Here is a 22,256-nt window from a genome sequence, read left to right as displayed (position 1 = left end):
CTACCACGCCCGGCTGATTTTTTGATTTATTGTAGAGATGAGGTCTCGCTGCCCAGGTGGGTCTCAAAACCGCGGGCTCATGCAATCCACTCACCTCAGCCTCCCAAAGGCGTAGGATTACAGGCTGAGCCACCGAGCCCGGCCTGAAATATCCTTCTTCTTGGTTCTTCCCCTATCTCATTGCCCAGCCCTCCTAGGTCTCCTTTGCTGCCTCTCTCTTATCTCCCTGGTGTGTACATATTGGAGGCCCCAGGAGTCTCCATCTGTGTTCCTATGCACTCTCAAGGCTTTAAACACCGCCCTAAGCTGGTGACTCCCAAGCCAGACTTGTCTTATTTGACTCTCCCTTGACTATTCCGCATCGCCACTCTTTCTCAATAGGCCTATCAAATTCAATGGAGTCCAAGCTCAAGTCCTGATTCCATTCATACCCTCCCTCTCCACCCTTCCTCTGTAGCCTTGATAATCTAGGCAAATGCAACTCAGTAATTTTCATTATCTAGTTATTCTATTCAAAACTTTGGAGTCATTCATTTTGTAAAAAAAAAAAAAATTTGTTATGGATAATATTAAGTATACTCAAAAATAGACAGAAAATATAATAGAACTCCATCTGTCCTTCACCCAGTCCCAGTAGCTATCAACCCATGGCTATTGTGTCCTTCAAATCCCCAGTCCACTCCCAACCCTTCCATATTATTTTGAATGAAATCCTAGTCATTATGTCACTTCATCCATAGAAGTTTCAATATGCATCTTTGAAAGATAAGGACTTCATGTATTTTAATATAGCAACGCATTACTTACACCTAAAAAATAATGATCTCTAAACTTATTACCTAATCTATATTTAAATTCCTAGTTGTCTCAAAAATGTTGTATTTATTTATTTATTTTTAGTTTGTTTGAATCAGGATTTTCTTTATTTTAAGAGACGAGGTTCTTGCTTCTTTGTCTACACAGATCTTGAACTTCTAGGCTCAAGCAATTCTCCTGTACCAGCCTCCCAAGTGCTGGGATTATAGTCATGAGCCACTGTACTTGACTTTGAATTAGGATCTTGAAGTCATTCTTGACTCTTCCCTTTTGCGCCTACTCACGACCAATCCCTCTATAGATCCTGTTGATTATTTCCTTAAATTCTGTACAGAAACTGATCACTACTCAGTACTTCCACCACTACCACAATGGGCCAGTCCACCTTTGTCTCTGCTGTAGGTAGTTGTAATGGCCTTCTAACTGCCTGCCTTCTTCCAACCTTTGACCCTTCCATCTATTCTTTGTAGCAACCTCAGAGATCATGTTGAAAAATCAGTAATATCAGCCAGGCTCTGTGGCTCAACCTGTAATCCCGCGCTTTGGGAGGCTGAGGTGAGTGAATTTGCCTGAACCCGCGGGTTCGAGACCCGCCTGGGCAACTTGGCCAGATCTCATCTCTACAATAAATAAAAAATTAGCCGGGCGTGGTAGCACGTGCCTGTAGTTCCAGCTACTTAGAAGGCTGAGGCGGAAGGATCACCGGAGCCCAGCAGGTTGAGGCTGCGGTGGCCGGGAGCGGCCATTGCACTCCAGTCTGGGTGACAGAGTGAGACTCCAACTCAAAAAAAAAAAAAAAAAAAAAGAAAGAAAAGAAAAATAAGTTATATCATGTCACTTCTCTACTGAGAATTCTACTCAACTTACCAATTTATTTAGAGTTAAAAGCCAAAATTCTCACAGTGGTCCAGGTATTAGTAGTTATCTGTACACCAAAAGTTAGTGGCTTAAAGCTACCAACATTTATTATCATACAGTTTCTGTGTATCAGGAATCTGGGTACAGCTAGCTGAATCTTCTAGCTCAGGGTCTCCCATGCGGCTGCAGTGAAAGTTGGGGAGGGCTGTGGACTCATCTAAGGCTCAACAGACATGCTTCCACCTTCATTCATGAGACCATTAGCAAAAATCAATTCGTTCCTTGTGGTTTCTTGGACCTCGAAGTTCCTTAGGTTGTGGTCCAGAGAGACTCCTCTTACTTCCTTGCAATGTGGTCTTCTCCACAGTTGAACTAGTTGACTTCCATCACAATGAGAAAGAGAAAATGAGCAAGATAGAAACTGGGGATGGGGGCTGTAACTTAATCTTGGAATAGATAGATCACTTTTGCCATATTCTGATTGTTTGAAATAAGTCAATAGATTCAGCCCACCTACCTGCCAAGCAGAAGACTTGAGTACAAGGAGGTAAGAACTGTTGCGAGTCATTTTAAAAGCTGTCTGCTGCTGGGCACAGCAGCTCATGCCTATAATCCCAGCACTTTGGGAGGCAGAGGTGAGAGGATTTCCTGAGTCCAAGAGTTCGAGACCAGCCTGGGCAATTTGGTGAGACCTCGTCTCTACAGTAAATCAAAAAATTAGCCAGGTGTGGTAGCACACACCTGTGGTTCCATCTACTTAGAAGGTTGAAACAAAAGGATCACCTGAACCCAGCAGGTCAGGGCTGCGATGTCTGTGAGCATGCCACTGCACTCTAGCCTGGACAACAGAATGAGACTCCTATGGGGAAAAAAAAATGCTACCTGCTACAAACTATAAGGTCCTATGTGATTTTACTGCTAGTTACCCTGTAACCTCACCCCTTCAACTTTTCTTGGCCACTCAGTCAAGCCTCACCACCTCCTTGTTGTGCTTCAAACACATCAAGCTTGCTGCTTCCTAAGGGCCTTTGCACCTGTTTGCCTATTCCCTGGGACATTTTTCCTCCAGGTACCTTTACCGCTGTCTCCATCATTTCCTTCAGGTCTCTGCCCAAATATTTTTCCAGAGAGGGCTTTCCTGATCACCATATGTAAAATAGAAACTGTTCTTATTCCATTTCTACAGCACCCTCTGTTCTTCTTATCTGCTTTTTCACTATGTTATGTTTTTTATTTCTATATCCTCTCTTTCTGTTGGATGTTAAGTTTCATGGGGCATGCATTTTATGTTTTATGTTTACTCTTTTATCCTTGTTACTTGGAAAATTGCAGCAGGTGCTTAGAAATTTTTTAAATTATTGACTTTGCGTTATCCTATAACCATATTAGCAAAACCATTGAGACACAATTTGGACTAACTTATTTTAATGCCTATCACTGGCACTTTAATTCCATGAGTTCTACATTCTAAAGTTCACTTTTTTTCCCTCTTCCTGTCCGTCTAGTTTTATGTATCATCCCTTAATCAATTACAGTGTGTCTTGAGTTATTTTTCTTCTACAAGAATGTGCAGGTATCATCCTCTGTGGGTCTTTGCATATCTAAGATTGAAGTTTTGACTTTGCTTTTAATTAGTTTGATCTCTAGGTTGTAGAATTCTTTGTTTGTTCTTAAAATTTGAAATTGTTCCCAGAATCTACTTATTTTATTCATTTATTTTTCCCTAATGTGACTTACACATACCAGGCACTAATTTAGAATAGCTTTTCTTACTTTTCAACTAATGTTTTATAGTAAGATTTTTTTTCTTTTTTTGGTTTTTCTTTAACTCAGGAAAGATTACCTCTCAGATTTTTAAAAACATTTTTTTCTTTTGTTTGATATGTTCTCATATTTTTATCCTGAAAACCAGATACTCATATATTGGTTCTTTACAATTACTCTTTCATTTCTAGTATCATCAACATTCATCTCTGGTTTTCCCTTCTGTATTCTGGGAGTGAATATTCCTTAGTATGTGTTCTGTGATGAAATACCTTGCAATGTTTCTTTTGTGTCTCCGGTGATGACTGGGAAAGATTTTGTTCATTGATCACTTATTTATTCATGTATTATTTATTTATTATGTACTATTATTATTCATTGTTATACTATGATTGTTTGCAGTTATTCACTCCTTCCTTCCCCATGCACTGCCTTGTCACCTGCAGTGCCTTTCCCTGGGAGCTGTGTGCCTCACTGCCTCAGTAACTCTGAGCTTGCCCATGTGACATGATTTTGCTAATAGAATGTACACCAAATATACATACAGTATACATATATATACACAGACACCAAATATGCTGTATACCAAATCATACCAGAAAGTTTTAAAGTTCTATTAGGGTATATTCTAAAATTGATCTTTCATGTTTCTTCTATATCTTGAGAGCAATGTTGCCTGTCTTCACTTTGTTAAAAATATATATATTTTAGGGGGCTTCAAATTAAGTTTCCTTTTTAAATTTTAATTGTCTTTAAAATATGGAGTATCTGCCAATGAATGGGGAATATGGCTTCCCTTCATGTGTCCCTCATTGCTGATTTTAGAGTACTCCTTAGAGAAACTAAGATGGAAGGCTGGTGGGTTCACACAGACCCTAGATACATGTTCAGTGACTGTACATCTTCCATTTAGTGTGGTGCTGTGGGACTGGTAAAGGGATGCTTCTTCTTGCTGCCTGGTGGTCTGACTACTTAACCTGAATAAATCAAAGTAGTCTGTGATTTTCATTTCTTTTAAGAGACAGTAGGTTAAAAGCATAGCCCCTAGATTGTACTTATAGTGTCTTCCTTTTCCTTGTTTTCATCCTATTTTATGCTACAATGTTGAGAGTCTTCATCTTTGATGGATGAAGACTTGGAGGTCTTAATGGCAGATGTTATAAAAGCTAAATGTCTCAGATACCCTACCTATAAGAAAGGGTGGTTTCTCTCTGATATTTTAAACTCCATCTCAGAGAAAGGAATATCAGCAAAAGGATGGATGATGTAACTATTACTGTCTTCCTTTACACTCACTTAATCTGTCTCAAGGTCACACCTCTGCTTTGGTTAGTGGATGTTGCTCATGGAGACTTAGATATTATTAAGCAATATTCTTAACTTCTAGTCTTCATAACTGTTTTCCTCTTCTGCGTATTAATGTGTATTTCAATTAGAAATGCTACTTATTAGCTTGCATCTTAATCTGGAGACTAATTTTATGATGTTCTCAAATGCTTGTAAGAGAGTGTACCTGAGCTTCTTCCTCTCCCATTCTAAGAATGTCTTTTCCAGCTTATCAGAGTTATAGGTGATGAAAGAACCATTGTTTTCCCAGTTTGTCTTGACTCCTTCAGCTGTCCTCCTGTTTCTGGTGGGACCAGAGCAGTAACAATAACATACTGATTCGTGTCTGGGTTCCTTTTCCCTGTCATGTTTCAAGATAAGTGTTGTCAATGCCAGGAAAATATCTTAGCTCTGACTTATTTGAATCTGCCACATTCTGAAAATTGTCCAGGTTTGGGCCTTGGGAAGATTTGTATCCACTTTCTTACTCCACCGTTGAGTAGTGGTGTAACCTTGAACAAATGACCCAAGCTCTCTAATTTTATCTTATCATCTACAATGTGGCAATACAATGCCCACATGTTTTGGACACCATGAGGCTTAGAGAAAATTAAGTATTATGCTTGGAAAACCCCTGGCAGAAAATTGGATGCTCAACAAATGCTGCTGGTAGTGCTATAATTGTCTTCATGCAAATAATTAGTATAATAATGTCATAGTCTTGATATCATGGGTTACCACAAAGATGAATAAAGGATGATGAGGGTCAGGCTGCATTATTCATGCTAACCTTGTGCTCCTTCAACTGCATTTATCAGGCAATTAATTATGTGCATAGCTTTTAAAAAGTTTCTTTCTAGCCGGGCTTGGTGGCTCAGCCTGTAATTCCGCGCTTTGGGAGGCTGAAGTGAGTGGATTGCCTGAGCCTGCGGGTTCGAGACCCGCCTGGGCAACTTGGTGAGACCGCATCTCTACAATAAATAAAAACATCAGCCGGGCATGGTAGCACATGCCTGTAATTCCGGCTACTTGGAAGGCTGAGGCAGAATGATTGCCGGAGCCCAGCAGGTCGAGGCTGCAGTGGCCAGGAGCCGTCACTGCACTCCAGTCTGGGTGACAGTGAGACTCCAACTCAAAAAAAAAAAAGTTTCTTTCCTCTCCATGCTTCTATTTCCTCACAAGGACATGGAGCTATATCAGGGTAGCAAATAGGTTTAATCTCTTATGTCAACTCCAACTGATCAGTAGTGGGTTCAGACCTAGACTAAATGCTCTCCAAGACCCTTTCCAGCTTCCTGGTTCTCTGATTCTTTTCCTGGGCCTTCTTAATAGACTTTTGTAGCTGAGTGACATCCTACTCATCCAGGTGAATATTGAGTGTCACTGGGGTAAAATGTAGGTATGGATAGTTCAGTCAAGAATCTAAAAGGCATAAGCAGACCTGGAACAATTGTAATATTATAAGAAAAAGATCGGCAGTAGTAGGAGATTGCCAGGGTGGTGTGGTGTGTGGGATTGGCAGTAGTGAGAATCTGCCAGGGGAGATGGGGCACACCTCATCAACAAGGGTACCTGCATAATGAATATTTGTTTACCTAACCCTGAATTGTACACCACATCTTTAAAATAAAATTTTTTAATTAAATTACATTTTTTTAAAAAAGAAATTAAAGTATCTCTCTACCTGGGACTAGAAGTTCAATAATACCTTAAAAAAATAAAAAAGAATCTAAAAGGGATTATGTATCAATAAAAATTAAAATAAATTAAAATTTAAAAAAACTAAAAGAAGAGGGGTCGATTATGGAGCTGCTTCTCTGAATGGGGTAGAGGTTTCTTTGAGACTGCATTGCAATTTGGGCATTAAAAAAAAGTATTTTTATCAAAAGGGTAAAGAGAACAATTCCCTGAAGCTGTGCATGTAAATCACAGCCCAGTGATGCCATGTCGGGTTGGAATATTATTTTTAGTGGGTTTCTGTTAGTAGCATTTAGCAATGGGTAACAGTGATGGGTTTTACCAAACTGGAAACAATTTTCTGGCCTGTAATAGAAAGTTCTAGGTTTCTAACAATTGTATAATTATGTGAATGTGTGTTATGGATAAATTATTTTACAAATTGATGTAGCACTTGCTTTGGTAATTAGGATCTAAGACAAAGATGTCTTGTTTGGGGGATGCTTGGTTCATTCAAGCAATGAGATTTGATTTTCATGAACCTTCAGAAAGAAATCTGCATATGAATCACTTTTTAGTCTTCCATTTTTGTGAGAAAAAAATAACTCTGTTATCCACTGGCATTTCATACTCTTAAGCACAAGATTCTTCCTGCAGGGTCAGGGATATTTGCCTCAGTTGTAAAAGCTTTCAGATATAGATTTAAAGCTAGATTTTTCTCCAAAATTTCTATGTCAGGGTACATTCTTCATGCCCCCTTCTTATATGCCTCACTGACGACAGCTATAGTATCTCTTTAGGAATTCATGATCTATGGCAAAGGAAAAATCACCAGTCTGTAGTCATACTGTTCCACTAAATATGATGAAAGGACTACATTTTAGATGGTTTTCTCAGAAACAATCAACTCTAAATGTGATTTTTGTCCACACTGTGCCCTCAGCAAGGTTCTATGACAGAAGGGCATTTTTATGAGGGAATCTATGGATATGACAGTGGCAATAAACAGCTGAAAATAATCTATGAGGCGTTTGCAAATTACCCCTCATGAGCTGTAGTGGTTGTGAAAGATAATTTGTGGTTCTTACAGAATACCCTGCAAATTGGGTCTTTCATCTGCAATGATTTTTACAGTTAAAACATTTCATTTCTCATATTAACAAATGATAACTCTGCATTTGTTAATCTAAACAATTTGATTTATATTTTTTCCATACTGAGAAGCTGTTGACATTTCAGAGTAAGTAATTATTTTCATTGCCAACTGCTGCTTGCGGTGACTGTAGGCAAAAGATAGAAATCTGAATGTACGCATGTATCATTTTAATCATTTTCCTTAAAGACTACCCATGAAACAGGAAGTCTATTTGCCTGAGTTATCATCTGTACTGAGAAATCTAACAGGACATGGGTGTTGACAAGCAACGATTCTAGTCATATTCATGGTTTTGGCAATGTATTGGAAACTCTCTTGTGTAATCCTTGTGGTTAGGGGGACAGGGTTGACCTGCATTGTCACCAAACCTCTGGCAGGGCACAGTGCACTTGAAAGTCTTAAACCACTTCAGTAAGAGGAAACAAGTGTTATTAGCCTTAGTAGTTCCCAGCTAATGTAATATCTATTTAAATGTCTCGTGGGGTGAGTGTCAGGATTACCTGATAAGTATTCATGAAAATACCTTGCACCATACCTGGTACTGTGTGAATTCTGGAAACATTTGGTGAAATTGGGACAAAATATCAAAAAGGTTTAAATTTCCTTTCTTGCATTGCTTTCTTGGCCAAGGATTCTCAGTCCACGGTGATGGAAAGAAAGGTTTTTTTCTCCTAGAAAGTAGTCACTACATATGTCTTTCTTTAGAGCCAAATGTTTAGTCGTGCCCACTGAAATGGCCCACAGGGCAGGGTAGAGAGGAGATGCTAGGGTCTGGAGCAGAGCTGATGCAACAGCAGTTTTTTCCTGGGGTCTCTTTTTAATCTACAATGTAATGTATCCAGGTTTACTTTAATTTTTTTTTTTTAAAGTAAGAAAGAAACTTACCATCAAAGTTTAAAATTTCCCCCCAGAAAAAATAATCTAGCAAAATTTCTGCTCCAAAAAAGATGGCCCACCATAGCCTGTGGATGTGTGGGGTCCACATAAACTTTGAAGTGTCTTGGGCAGTTGAAGATTAGAGGTGCATGAATGTGAGACCTGCACAATAGAGTGTGGTAGATCCCATCCATCTGTTTCTCTATGGCTATGGCCTCTTTACACTGTTGGGCATGGCTCGGGTTGTAGCTATCCCATACACATGTGAACCTTCCATTCACATTCCAGTTAGAAAATGGACTACTGATTTAGAATCCAAACCAATTTTTACATGGCCTGAAGGAGTGAATATAGAGCCAACAACACCCTGAATGGCAAGTGTGTTTTATCCTTTGAACCAACTCCAGTTGATTTGTTCTGGTTGCCTACAGTGCTGTCTTAAGAAGGTATCAGTGGTGCTCAGTTGGAGGAGTGCTGAGATTGATTAGCAATGTCTGTCATGGCCTCTGGAGGGACAGCTTGCCCTATATTTACCATTCTCTGCTTTTAACATGTCCATAACTACTCTGTGCTCTCCTCCTGTGTAAAATAATTTTAATACTAACCAGTGACTTTTAATACTAACCAGTGACTAAGTATGAGCTGGGACATCATGAGAGAGAACAGGTAGATTCCTCTTTAAGAAAACCTAGCATGAGAAAATGAACATTTACAAAATGCATAAATCTGGAGCCAATTATTTTCATTACAGAAAGATTCCATGAAAGGTTCCTTTAAATAGCCAGCTCCCCTACTGCATTAAAATGATGATTCAATTTACAAAAATTCACTTTGCATGCAACTCTTCAAGAGTAGGGCTTGAAAGAAAGCCAGCCACACCTGATTTTTTAAACCATGGCCTAAATAATGTTCAGAATGGCTACCGCCACCTATCTCGAATCTCTTGGTAATTCCCAGTCTCTTCAGACTTCCTTCTTCCTTCCTATCCCTGCGTGTTGAGTAGACAATCTGGGTGGTGGTCAACAGCTGCTGGCTTCCACCCTGACACGGCTGCATTTCATTAGTGGGTAAACTGATTGCTCCGAGTGTGTTTATGTGAGGGTGTGGTTGTACAAATCTATGTACTCTGTGCGCTGTGTATGCAGATACAGATACACAAAAGTCATTATCTCGCTCTCAGCCCAACCTAAATTCATTCCTGCTGTGAGAGTTATAAATGGAAGGTTCTTATCCCTTGGTGGATATGGCCTTTTGGTAATATCTGCCCCAAATTCCAACTCCCCATCTTTTTTGTGTTTGTTTGTATGTTATTTACCCTTGCATCAGAAAACTTCCCCAGACTCTGGGCCTGAGTCCCATTACCCAGACATGAAACCCTCCTCTTCCTCTGTGGCCTAGAAAACCCCAAATGGTTTTCTGATTTAGAAAATTAAATATAATCTGACTCTTGTGGCAAGCTACGAAATTCCCAACCAACAGACACTCCCATTAAGTATATAACATACACAACATCTAAAAGTATCACCAATCCAGCTGAACTTGAATTTTAGAGGCATTCAATGCCCGTCGGGTAAGATCACTAGCTTCTTCCCAAGCACTCAAAACTAGGCAGTTTTCCAATAGATTATAAAGCTCCCAGGAATGCTGACTGGCATGTGTGTTTGAATTTCTATTCCTCTGTAAAAGCAATTTAATCCAGGGAAGAGTACCTGAAAGAGATGGTATCTTCCCTCTCCTTGTACATGACTTTCCCCTACATAGACTCACTGTAATAACTTCTCAGACCCAAGTAGCATCTCTATTTCATCTGTGGTATTTTAAACATCGCAACATAAATTTCAATACTTTTTTACGGATACATCTTTTTTTTTTGGAAAAAGCAAAATGAGACAGTAGCAGTGAACACATCAGCCCTAATCAGGACACTTCTTCTGGACTACATGATCAATCCTATTTGAGATTAAAGCTCTCAGGCTGGTAGTTCTTCCCTTCCATCTTTGCAGGCTCATTGGCTTGAGCCAAGCGTCCCCCATGGTATTGGGCTGCAATAGCCGCATAAGTGCAGCCATAGATGGCAGCCGCCAACATCATGAGACACACAATCCCACACACAACCCCAGTGACGATGACGGTGGCAAAGGCGTGACGCAGGTTGGCTGGCTTCGGCTTGGGTTTGAGCTCACACTCCGAGAGGTCTCGTTCCCCAGAGCTGTGGTTTTCAGGAGGCCTTGGGACCGCCCCGTGGGCAGATCTGGGCCGTTGAGCCTGTGAGGACACTGGATCAGGAGCAGGAAGAGGGCAGAGCTGGTACAGCTCATAAGGGATTTTAAGGAGGTCCTTTCCCTTCCAGGTGTCTGGTGACCCACAGATGACGCCATCCGTTATTCCCCCTTTAAAAAACAAAAGCAAAGGACGATAACAGAGCCTTGAAACAACTGAGTTCCAAAATCCTCGGGCTGCAAAAACTTAGGCAGATAGAATTTATGAAGTACCCTTTTTTCCCCTGGAGTCAACGAATTTAACAACCATATTTTATGATTTTAGGATTTCTAAATTGGCTAAATACTCAAAATGCCACACACTAAATTGGCAATTACTGATGACTAAGAATTCATTAGAAGCTGAGTTACCTTTATGTGATATAAATGCTGAGGGGAAAACAATACAAAAGCTGACAAGAAGGTGCATGGAGGTCAACCATGAGGGCATTGCTGCCCACAGCGTCCTGGCCACACACTCCCCTAATGCATACCACCACACAAGAAAGCTTTTGTACCAGATTCCCATTGGAAATCAAAGGAAAAAAGAAAATAAATGGCCATTGTTGTGATGTTATGTGTTAATTACAAAGACCTCATGTGTCTACCAACACTATTCAGTGATGCCAAATGAAGAGGTGGAATGGGCTTTTGAGTGTTTATGTGTCTGAGGATTTAACAGTACTATTAGTTTACTTCATGAGTTTAAATGTAATGAACGTGTCTCCTCAGGCCTCAAAACATTTGATGCTTTGAAAACTGAACTTTCCAGTGAGATATTAAATTCAGTTCCCATTCCCTATAAGGTGTTTGATTTCCTCAGGTGTGTTAGACTACTGTTGTTTGGGGGGAATCTCAGTGCTCCATAATTCTAGAAAGAGCACTGGGCTGATATTTGATCACCATTTCAGGCTAGTTTGACCACCAATTTACTATTTGACTTTAGGAAAACAAACTTGTCTGACTAAATTTTCTGCCATAAAAACATACCAAAAAAAAATGTGTATCTGACTTGATAGTTTGTAAAACACTGTTAAGTAAGTCCTAGTAGACCACTATTATGGATAATTCTTGTCCAAATTAACACAGGTCAGTGGATGAAGGGACACCCAAACCCAGACCTCTTCACTCAATCCCAGTTTTCCTCACTTAGCTCACTGCTTCTCTCTACTTCCTCCTCTCTGGAGTGTCCTGAGGTAAGGAGAGTGGTCAGGATGGTCCTCAGCAGTGTCTGCCAGGAAGCCTTCGTCGGGGCAGAACACCCCCATGACCCGTGCCTCAGTGTTCCGGGCTGCCACAAATACCACCCTCAAGACGACTCTGAAGACTAGTACCACCCTTAGCAAAATTAGATTGGAGATCCTTAGTACACATTTATTCTACCTAAGCCTCACAAGACAGGTTCTAAGTGGCTCTGTAAGTAGATAAGGCAGTGCAAAGATGAACACGTGACCCAGACATACCAGGGTTAATGGCAATAGCAAAATTCAACCCATGCCAAACTGAATCACCCATCACCCGAGTCTCTTGGGCCCCTCCTGGCTTCTCCAGAAATTCCTTGAGGCAAGAGTCCCAACTCTAAAGCAAAAAGATAAAAGGAGAATTTCCTGCCTTTTCAGGCCATTGGTTTATATGAAGCCAGAAGTTTGGAGCATATGCTCCGGGTGATCCCAAGGTGCCATGGTCTGTGATGCAGCTAAGCATCCTTGCCTCGTGGACCTGCCTGGCTTCTTCTGCCTGGCTGTTGGAGCCTCTGCTGGTGGGAGTTGGTTGCAAGACAGAAGACCACAGAGATAGAAATGAAGCATGGGGCTTTGAGAAGTAGTAACAATATTTAATCCAGCCAAACAGTCCTGAGACTTCCACCAAGGGAAGAAAGGCCACCTGTGATGGGAGCAGTTTTATTAGCTGACTTCTATCTAGATGGGGTTGGTTTATCCAGTCACTCCAGACTTAAGAACTATCTTTCTCCTGTTCCAAACTTCCTGCTGTTTAGTATTAGGGTAGGAACCATAACCTCAAACCCAGAGCCAAGGAAATACCAGGCTAGAGCCTGGGACATGGCTAGAAGACAGGGGGTGTGGCTACCAAGAGCTCTGTGGCATCTTATACAGCTGTTTCTCCACCAGGATTCACCTAAACCCCTCCCCACTATCTCAAGGGCCATGACCCTAGAAGCAAATCTGCTGATTACAGCTCAGGGGTCCCACACCCTTCTAGATTCATGTAAGCTGACAGTGCAGGAAGTTTCAGTTTGCCTAACGCTGCTTGCTCTCCATTTGACCACCAGTAGCTTCTAACCTCTGTCTTGGGGCACTGGATTCAAATCTCGAGTCTGCCCATTACTTAGTTGTGCAAAAGTTCCTTGACTACGCTGTGCCTCTGCTTTCTCATCTGGAAAGTAGGAGAGGGGAATAATAATGAAATTCACTTCCCAAGTTTATTCTGAGGACTCAGTTGGACTAAGTGTATCTAGCATTCAGCATAATACCTAGTCCAGAGTAAATGTTGAATAATATTAGCTATTAGCATGAAGATGCTTTGTTTACTGATGAATAGTAGAGAGAAATAATTGTAAAATCGATGTGCAGTTTTTTGTGGTGTTAATTTGCACATATATGTATGTGTGTATATATTCACCAAAGCACACCTCTTTGCTCTTAGGCTCACAGAAAGACTAAATTTTCCCTACTCTTTGTGGTCAATTTGGGGCCATGTGACTGAGTTCTGGTCAGTGGAACCCATTAATGCCACTTCCAGACCACAAAACCTCCAGCATAATCCTTCATGCACTTTGTTCCCTTTGGCGATGACCTTAGAGGCCAGGCAGTGAAGTTGGTGGTGTTTCAAGCTGGAAGAGGCTTATGTCCCTCAATGAAGCATGGAATTCAGACCCTGCCCTGACTCCCCTTGGACTCTGATGTGAGTGAGCAGCTGACTTTATTGCATATATAACTGAAGTCTGAGGTTGTCTGTTATATCAGTTAGCCAGCTCTGTCTAATACCTTAAATGTTTGCATTTGTTTATGCATCTTTTTTAAAAAAAAATAAGTTCTTTAGTATTATCTATTTCCTTATTTGGCCTGCATTCCGTACATCTGTAATCAGATTGACTCCCATATTTGGCATCTATCTGGGTTTTTTTCTAGCTGTTTTGGGACACCCAGGTCTTACTACCCCAAGTCAATTTTACTTGCTCTGAAGAACAGCTGTTCTCTATACTCGTGTAGCTCTGCCACAGGGAGCATGGAACCCCATCACCAAATCTGAGGCCCAAAATGGAGCTCCCAGGCATAATACTATTAGTTTCCCTCTGGTAAAACTGAGTGCCAGTGAAGGGTAGTAATTTGCCCAAAGACCACCAGCAAGTATGTGGCAGAGTAGGGGGAACTTCATCCTATCACATTGCTTCTAGTGTCCTGGAAACTTTTTTTTTTTATCAAGAAATGTTCGCTGATGAAAACTATCTTTCTGTGATGGTCCAGCTGATGCTGATAATTTAATCTGAGCACAGTAGCTCCAACCACTTCACCTCCAGATATAAGCAGTGTTATTTGTAACCTTCCATAAGACAGATGCTGCCACGTTTGATGGCTCCTGTTGTAGGCTGACTTGAACATTGGCTGGTTGGTGATTTGTGATTTGCTATTATGTTGTTGAAAGGGATTTTTCATTCCATATTGTACATCTGAACTCATGTTGCTCCTAACCTGCTTCTTGCCAAGAATTGCTGTTGGTTCCCTAGTTCATGTCTGTAGTTCTGATATCTTCTTGAACTATAGGCTTGAATATATATCCTCCCACTCAACCACTCCCCTTGAATATGTAAAGGGCATCTCACACTTGACATGTTCCAAGCTGAAATCTTAATCACCCCACACACACTCATCTGCTCCCCAACTCCTCAGTCTACCCTTATTTGCTAAAGGCATCACCATATATCTGATTACTACTGCCGGACAAAACAAAATAGAATTTCCTGTAATTATGTCCTTCTCTTAATCTCTGACTTGGACCCATTGGTAATTTTCATGTTTAATGTTGTAAATATATCCCAAAGTTGATCACTTCTCACCACTTTGGCTTGGGCCACCATCAATTTCTCTAGATGGCTGAAATCACCTTCTCTCTCATCTCCCTAATTCTTGTCCTGCAACCGTTGGTCAACTCTCCCAAGAGTCACCAGAGTGACCTTTTGAATTGTAGTCAGATCATATTGTTCCCCTGACTAAAACTCTTCAAGAGCTTTTCAGCTTACTTAAAATAAGATCTAAACATTTTGGCCTACTCTGCATGCTCCTGTTTGACCCGGCTCCCGTGCACGTGTGTTGCCTTGTCTTTGTCTACCCTCTCACTCCTGTTTCTTTTCTTTTCTTTTTTTGAGTTGGAGTCTCACTCCATTGCCCAAGCTAGAGTGCAGTGGCACACTCAGGGTCACCCCAGCGATGACCTGCCGGACTCAGGCGATCTTTCCACCTCAGCCTTCCAAGTAGCCGGAACTATAGATGCGCTGACACACCTAATTTTTTTTTTTTTAAATTGTAGAGATGAGGTCTCGCCAAGTTGCCCAGGCTGGCCTCAAATCCCTGGGCTCAGGCAATCCCCTCAGCTTGGCCTCCCAAAGTGCTGGGATTACAGGCTTAAGCCACCGTGCCCTGCCCCTTCTGTCCCTCTTTTGGTCCCACAGCCAAGCCAAGCATCCTCCTTCATCAGGCCCTTTGTACTTGCTGTCCTTTCCCCCAATTATCTCATGACTCATTCTTCTTCATTGATCAGGTTCTGCTCACCCATGTCACCTCCTTGCAGAGGGCTTCCCATCCATCTTATCTAAAATGGGGCCCCCGTTCTGTCACTCTTTCTCTTCTTCCCCTGTCTCATTGTTTTGTTAGCACTAACTGCTATCTGAACATGTATCTTTGTTTATAATCTTATTTAACATGTGTTTCTGATACTAGGATGGAACCTCCAGGATGGTTAGAATCTTCTTGTTCACTGCCCTCTTCTCAGTGCCCAGAACAGTGCCTGATCATAAAGGACCCTCAAGTATAGGAATGAATGAATGATGCTGAGAGTTAGGAGGAGAGAGGCACGTGAGGAAGGGGAAGGAATATAGGGCCAAGACCCCAAATACATGCATTTTGTGCTCATCTGAGCTTCTATTCTGTGATCTTGGGCAACTCACTAAATCTCTCTGGACCTCTGTTGCCCACTGATAACAAAGGATGGCAAACTTTTCTATAAAGGGCCAGATAGTAGATATTACAAGTTTTGCCATGCTGTCCCTGTCAAACTACTCAACTTTGCTTTTATAGTGCAAAGTAGCTACTCTAGAATGTAATGAATGGACAGGGCTCTGTTTCAATAAGTCTTTATTTATAGAAACAGGAGGCAGGCTGGATTTGGCCCTTGAGCTGTAGTTTGCTGACACGTGGGTGATTTCCAGAGCCTTTCCTCTTTAATATTCTGGAATCTTTTGCTTTGCTTTTGGCATCAGGTTTAAGAAACTGCAACTTTAGAGAGAGGCCCTATTGCACCCACTTTTAGTAACAATGGTATTTACTAAAGCAGAAGGAATAATTTTAGGGAAGATTTATAGCTGCCAACTGGATATAAGCAGACAAAGAGAGAAAAATATACCAAGGAGAGATAGCCATGCCCCCAAATGGATCACACTTGAAAATTAGAGTTTGGTGCCATTTGGGGTTGAGCAATTATTCAGGTGGTGATTGAATTTCCTTCTTCTTGAGGGCATACTCCCAGCTAAGTAACTTCATATTGTGTTAATTAAACAAGTGGAAAGTTATCTCCATATATCCCATTTGTAGATGAATTTAAATACCTGAATTTAAACAACATCTAATGACTCACTTGCCTCTTTTGCCAAACCATGAAATGACATTGATGTGAAAAAGATTAAATCCACCCTTTGCACACTCCTCAATGTTTTCTCTAATGCAAAGAACAGATGAGGTTCATCCTAGAATGGTAGCACACAGATGGGGGGTTCCAAATAGACATTACTGACCTTTAAAGATAAATTTCTCCAGCCAGAGTTTCAGACCAAGCAAGTGGCAATTGCATTTCCAGAGGTTTTCCTTGAGAAGTAAAAGCCTCAGCCAGGGCATGGATTCTAGGAGCGGTCTATCAAGCTGCTGAAGCTGGTTTTGTTGAACTGCAAATACAGTTAGGTTCTCCCAAGGCTTGCCTAGGGATGTGGGGAGATGGCTTATGTTGTTTGATGACAAATCAAGCTCCTTCAGCTGTGGGAGAGAATGGAAAAGTCTGCTTTCCAGGGAAAGCAGGGAATTCTGGGCTAGGTTTAAAACCTGCAAGTGCTGGAGTCCATGGAAAGCTCCTGGGGCCAGATTTGAAAGGGAATTGTTAGACAAGTTTAAGGTTGTGAGCCGTGGCACTGACCTAAATGCGAAAGCAGGAAGGTGGTATATCTGGTTATCTTGTAAGTGCAGTATTTGAGTCTGCGGAGGTAAATGAGAAGGGATTTCAGCCAGACCCTGTTGGCTACAGTCTACAAAATGTGTGGATAAGTGACAGTGGCACTTGTCTGGGCAGCTGCATACCACCTGGAGCAGGACAATTGCGTTTGAAAGCAGGAGCAGTTCACCTACAACAAACAGAAAGAAACTGGGATAAGAACTGGTTTGTGAGGAATACCAGCAGCATCTTTTCCCCCTCTGAGTTCACAGGCACTGTGATTCTGGGCCAAGTAACACCTTCTACAGCCTGGAAGAGAGGTTCCCTCACTCACCCTCACCCACCATCTTTAGTGAAGTTGGTCAGTACTGAGTATATCCCAAGTGTTAGTTACTATTGCAATGTCTGTGTTATTGTTGGAAGCCTTGGGAAAGATGCTTTCTCAGTGCCTCAGCAATCAGAAAATGAAAGACTTAAGGTACTAAGTAGAAAGGTGAAAAATTCTTTTGAGGGCATATGCCCAGGTGCAGCAGAATTACTTGGAGCCAGACATGCAGAAGAATAATAGGAGATTTCAGATATTCACATTTTTGAAAATTATGTTCCAGCCGGGTTCGGTGGCTCAGCCTGTAATCCCGTGCCTTTGGGAGGCCAAGGTGAGTGGATTGCCTGAGTCCGCACGTTTGAGACCCGCCTGGGCAGGTGAGACTTCATCTCTACAACAAATCAAAAAATTAGCCAGGTGTGGTAGCGCGCGCCTGTAGTTCCAGCTACATGGAAGGCTGAGGCGGAAGGGTTGCCGGAGCCCAGCAGGTAGAGGCTGTGGTGGCTGGGAGCGGCCACTGCACTCCAGTCTGGGTGACAGAGTGAGACTCCAACTCAAAAAAAAAAAAAAAAAGAAAAGAAAATTATGTTCCAAAGCAGCACCGTCCAGTAGAACGTTCTGTGACTATGGAAATATTCTATATCTGCTATCCATGTGTGGCTACTGAGCTGTCGAGATGTGATGTGACTACTGCAACCAAGGAACCAAATCCTTATTTGTACTTAATTGTAGCTAATTAAATAAATGTATATGGCCCCATGTGGCTAATGATTATTATATTGGAGAGGGCAGATCTAAAGCATTCCAACATATTGATGTCCATCTTTGCAGGTGTAATTCCATGAGTGATGATTGTGTCTGCTGCTTTTTTATCCAATAGAGTTTTAAAAATACAGAAAAGCAAGAATAATAATATAATATAATAATTATAATAATATAAAAATTCAATCACAGTTCTGCAAGTCATTCATGGGTTATCATACTTCCTTCATCTAATTTCTTTTAAGTCAAAGAAGCAATTCATTATGAATGCAGCCGAACTCCCTTTGATTAGTACCTAAGTCATATTTTTCAGCATGAGCTCCCTTCCCCACCACGATTACTAGTGTATCCTTCCAGACGTTTTAAAACTGATAACCAACAATGACAACAATAGCAAAAAAACATGTAGCCTGCATTTTGATCCAGGTCCCATTCTAGGTTTTGTATACCATACATATATATATATATATGTATATGTCCTCATAGTCTTGTAAATACAGTCCTATTATTATCTCCATTTGAAAGCTGAGAAAACTAGGCACAGCAAAGCTAATTCACTTGCCCAGGTTCACACCAACAGTAAGTAGTAGAGTTGTGATTTGAACCCAGACTGTCTGCCTTCTGAGTCTGTTGGAGTTTTTATCAGCTGTGCTTCACTGCCTGTCAAATGCTTTCACACACACACACACACACACACACACACACACAGATACACACACTGTGTGGCATAGCAGTTTCGTTTTTAAATCTGCATAAATGTAAATACGGACATGTCTCATTCTGCAGTTTGCTCTATTCACTCAAAACTGATCTATCCACATAGAAAGTTAATTCATTCCTCCTAACTTCTATAGAGTATTCCATGGTGAGACCATGCCAAATTTAATATTTATTCCCCCCACCCTTACTGGGGGGCAGTTGAGGTATGACAGTTTTTTTCTTCATTACAAATGTTGATGCAAAGACCATCCTTGGAAAGACCTCCTTGGCTGTGAGAGAATGAGAGAAAAGGTCTCTGGAATCAAAAGGAATATCCTCATGGGGCTCAGAGATGTTGCATTTATATGTTGTTAGATGCTGCTAGATCATCCTCCAAAGTAGCTGTAATACTCCTTTCTTTTTTCCTGAGTCTTGAATTTCAAAATATGGCAAATCTCTGTCAAGGACATTTTGTAATTGATAGAGGAATTCACAAGGTCACCAATAATTTCAAAACTCAAAATAGTTATCTACTTACAAAGAAAACTCCTGAAAGAAGCTTTTGTGTTTGTTTGTTTGCTTGCTAGCTTGTTTGTTTTGGCCTTAGCTAGGAACATATACAGTGTGGCTGTCAAATGCACTTGAGCCTATTCCCCTTTGTTGCTTGAATTCTCCACTGAGGAGAAGAGTGCTTTAGGGCAATAAGGAAGATGTTTGGAAAGGCTTCTGAAGGAGATTCAACTCAGTTTAATTTAGTTCAAGGGATGCAGAACATCACAGTCCTCTTCCTCTTTCCAAAATATAAAAGAGCAAAAACCCTTGTTTTCCTTTCTATAATTTTGCAAATAATTTAAATGACTCCTTTCAAAGCCAAAACATCTTCCCCTCAAAAATGAACCAGCACCCCCCACTTTTAGCTCTGGGGCTCAATCGTTAATTAGTTGCAGGAAATCAATTATTCAACCAGAGAACATATTTTCCACAGATTCCACTAATCTATTAATGAAAGGCTTGTCTTTTTGAGATTGTCGCCAATTTGCTCATTGCTTCTTTGGTTCCACTCCCCCCTCCCATAGGAATAATATATGAACTCCAACTTTAAACCCCATGTTTTCTGTGAAATGACCCATGACATGCCAACTGCATATTCACATCATGGCTGCATACATTTGTCTCCACTCTCTTCTTCTGCACCCAACATGACACAAACATAAATCTTCCCATATAGAGATATTTTTCGTCTGTCCAGTTTTTTTCAGAAAAATGACTTGGAAATACATTTCCCACAGACACCTTTCTGAGGGGATCTCATCTCCATCTAAGACGATAACTTTTCCAAGGGGATTTAATCACGGCTCACCTTTCATGACTGAATCTCCACAGGTGACCTTGCTGACTGCGTAGCCCACCTTCTTTAATGTGTGGGTCAACACACCGAGGGCATGGCAAACTCTGATCCCAGCTTTTCAGTCACTTTTTCTGAATCCTGTTTGTGCTTTTCTTCAATGCAGAAAACTGTTGTTGTTTTCAAAAGTCCACTTATTTAAGCAGTCCTTCTCCTTATCTCCATCTGGCTGGGATCCATTTCCATAAGAGGATCTTTGAATTGTGTTCCCTATTCTTTCTTATAATGTCACCCTTCCCAAGATCATCCCTGCCGCTCCCATTCAGACAGCTCACCACAGAAAGAATGTTTGTCAAACCTCGGTGAACAGCTGTAGCATTCAAACATGACCCCGATGGCTCGGCCTTTTTGATTATTTAATCTGCTTGAAGTCCAGGGCACCAAAATAAAACTGCCTTCTTAATCCGGTCGTGGCTTCTGAATTCTGTTGACTTATTAACCATGCTGTGTCAACCCTCATCAGGTTGGGGGGCACTGGAGGGGGATTCTTGACCTAGGGGTCTCGCAGCAGAGCCTGCAGAGTGTGTAACATGAGGACAAATTGGCCTGCTGGAGGCTGACACGGTTTGCACCGTACACTTCTTTGGTCACCAAAGGCTTATTCAGCCAACATCCGTGGGGATTAGCTTTGTTGACAGGGTCTTGATGCCCTGAAATTCATAGCCACGGTTTCCTTTAGTGGACATCATAACCTTCTTTCTGGTGCCACAAATACTTCTCAGCTGCTCGCTTGCTTGTTCGCTCCCCACCCCACCCCCAGTTGAATTGACCTTTTGGTGAGCGTGACTTTGGAAATACTTCTCAATCTTTCGTCGTTTCCCCGATGCTGGGGTCCTGGCCCTTTCCTCATTTTTCACATATAAAACAATAAAGCCGCCTCCTGTGAGCATCAGGCATCAGTGAACTGTGACTGTTCTCTAATTGAAGCTGTTGGGAACTTTCCCACCAGGGACTGAAACCGTTTCTTTGAATTTGCAAATCCCCTGCCAATTGCTGAGGTGGGGTTTCAATGCCTGAAGCTGCCCTTCTAAGACAGGCCAAGATGTTCTGCATACCCACAGTGACTGCCACCGTGGGTAAAAGCCTTGCATTCATGGGGGCAGCATGACGTGCAGTCCCAGGCCACAGCCAGTGCAATAGAACAGTTGATTGTGAGCTCTGGAATCAGATGGGTCTGGATCTAAATTTCAGCTCTGCCATCACCAGCCCTCTGTCTCTAAGCACATGACTTGCCCACTTGGAGTCTGCTCTCTGGCATGAGGATTATGGTAGCTCTTACTTCACCAGATCATGCTTAGGATTAAATATGACAATATATGCTCTGCCCCCAAGTGCCTTCATAAGTGTGCACAGTCACCCATGAGAATGCTTTCAGAACTTGTGAGCTACCAGCATTTGAGGGCAACCTTGACCCAAAAGGAGGAGGGACTCTGGAGGGAGGGCTGCAGAGAATGGCCCCTCATGCCCCTTTGCTGGTGCAATGGGAAGATGCCCCTTGTGAATGGAAGTTGAAAAATTAGAGTTGAACTATCTTCAATAGCCTGTGCTTGGAGGTCTCTATCCAAGCCCCTTCTTACCCTACAGTACTCAGTATATTCATCCTGCCCCTACCTGAAAGCCTGCTTTACCCACCCTGCCATCCTTTGTCCTTCTTTCCACCGTCTTTTGAGCATCACAGACACGTGGGCAAAAACCGGGTGTAGGTGATGAAGTAGGACAGGTGACAAAGAGCCGTTGAAACCTGAAGAGGTAAATGTTTTCTTCTCTCCTTCCCAGCTATCTGTTTTCAGGTGCACAGAATTTAATAATTGTTTTTGATGATAACCATCAGTGGCCCTCGTGTAGCATTGTCCTTAACTCATCCTATGATATGGCAAATACCTGTGTACCTAACCTCCCTCT

At 41.6% G+C, this 22,256-nt stretch overlaps 2 protein-coding genes across 2 annotated transcripts in view; one reads left to right on the top strand and one right to left on the bottom strand.

Annotated features, from left to right (window-relative positions):
• CACNA2D3 (calcium voltage-gated channel auxiliary subunit alpha2delta 3) overlaps positions 1–22,256 on the top strand; it is a 198,457-nt gene that overhangs the window by 95,251 nt on the left and 80,950 nt on the right. The gene's annotated exons all lie outside the window — the stretch shown is intronic.
• LRTM1 (leucine rich repeats and transmembrane domains 1) lies at positions 10,342–20,480 on the bottom strand. Its single transcript, XM_008051747.2, has 3 exons — positions 20,310–20,480; positions 16,757–17,353; positions 10,342–10,863 (listed from the first exon to the last, which is right to left on the bottom strand). Exons 1-3 carry the CDS (start codon positions 20,314–20,316, stop codon positions 10,424–10,426), a joined length of 1,044 nt encoding a protein of 347 aa, XP_008049938.1. The 5' UTR covers positions 20,317–20,480; the 3' UTR covers positions 10,342–10,423.

Source organism: Carlito syrichta, unplaced genomic scaffold, assembly GCF_000164805.1.
Source record: "Carlito syrichta isolate Samal-C Ts95f unplaced genomic scaffold, Tarsius_syrichta-2.0.1 Scaffold230150, whole genome shotgun sequence".
Taxonomy (NCBI): domain Eukaryota; kingdom Metazoa; phylum Chordata; class Mammalia; order Primates; family Tarsiidae; genus Carlito; species Carlito syrichta.
Note: the sequence above shows the minus strand (reverse complement) of the source record. Positions and strands in the feature narration are given on the sequence as shown.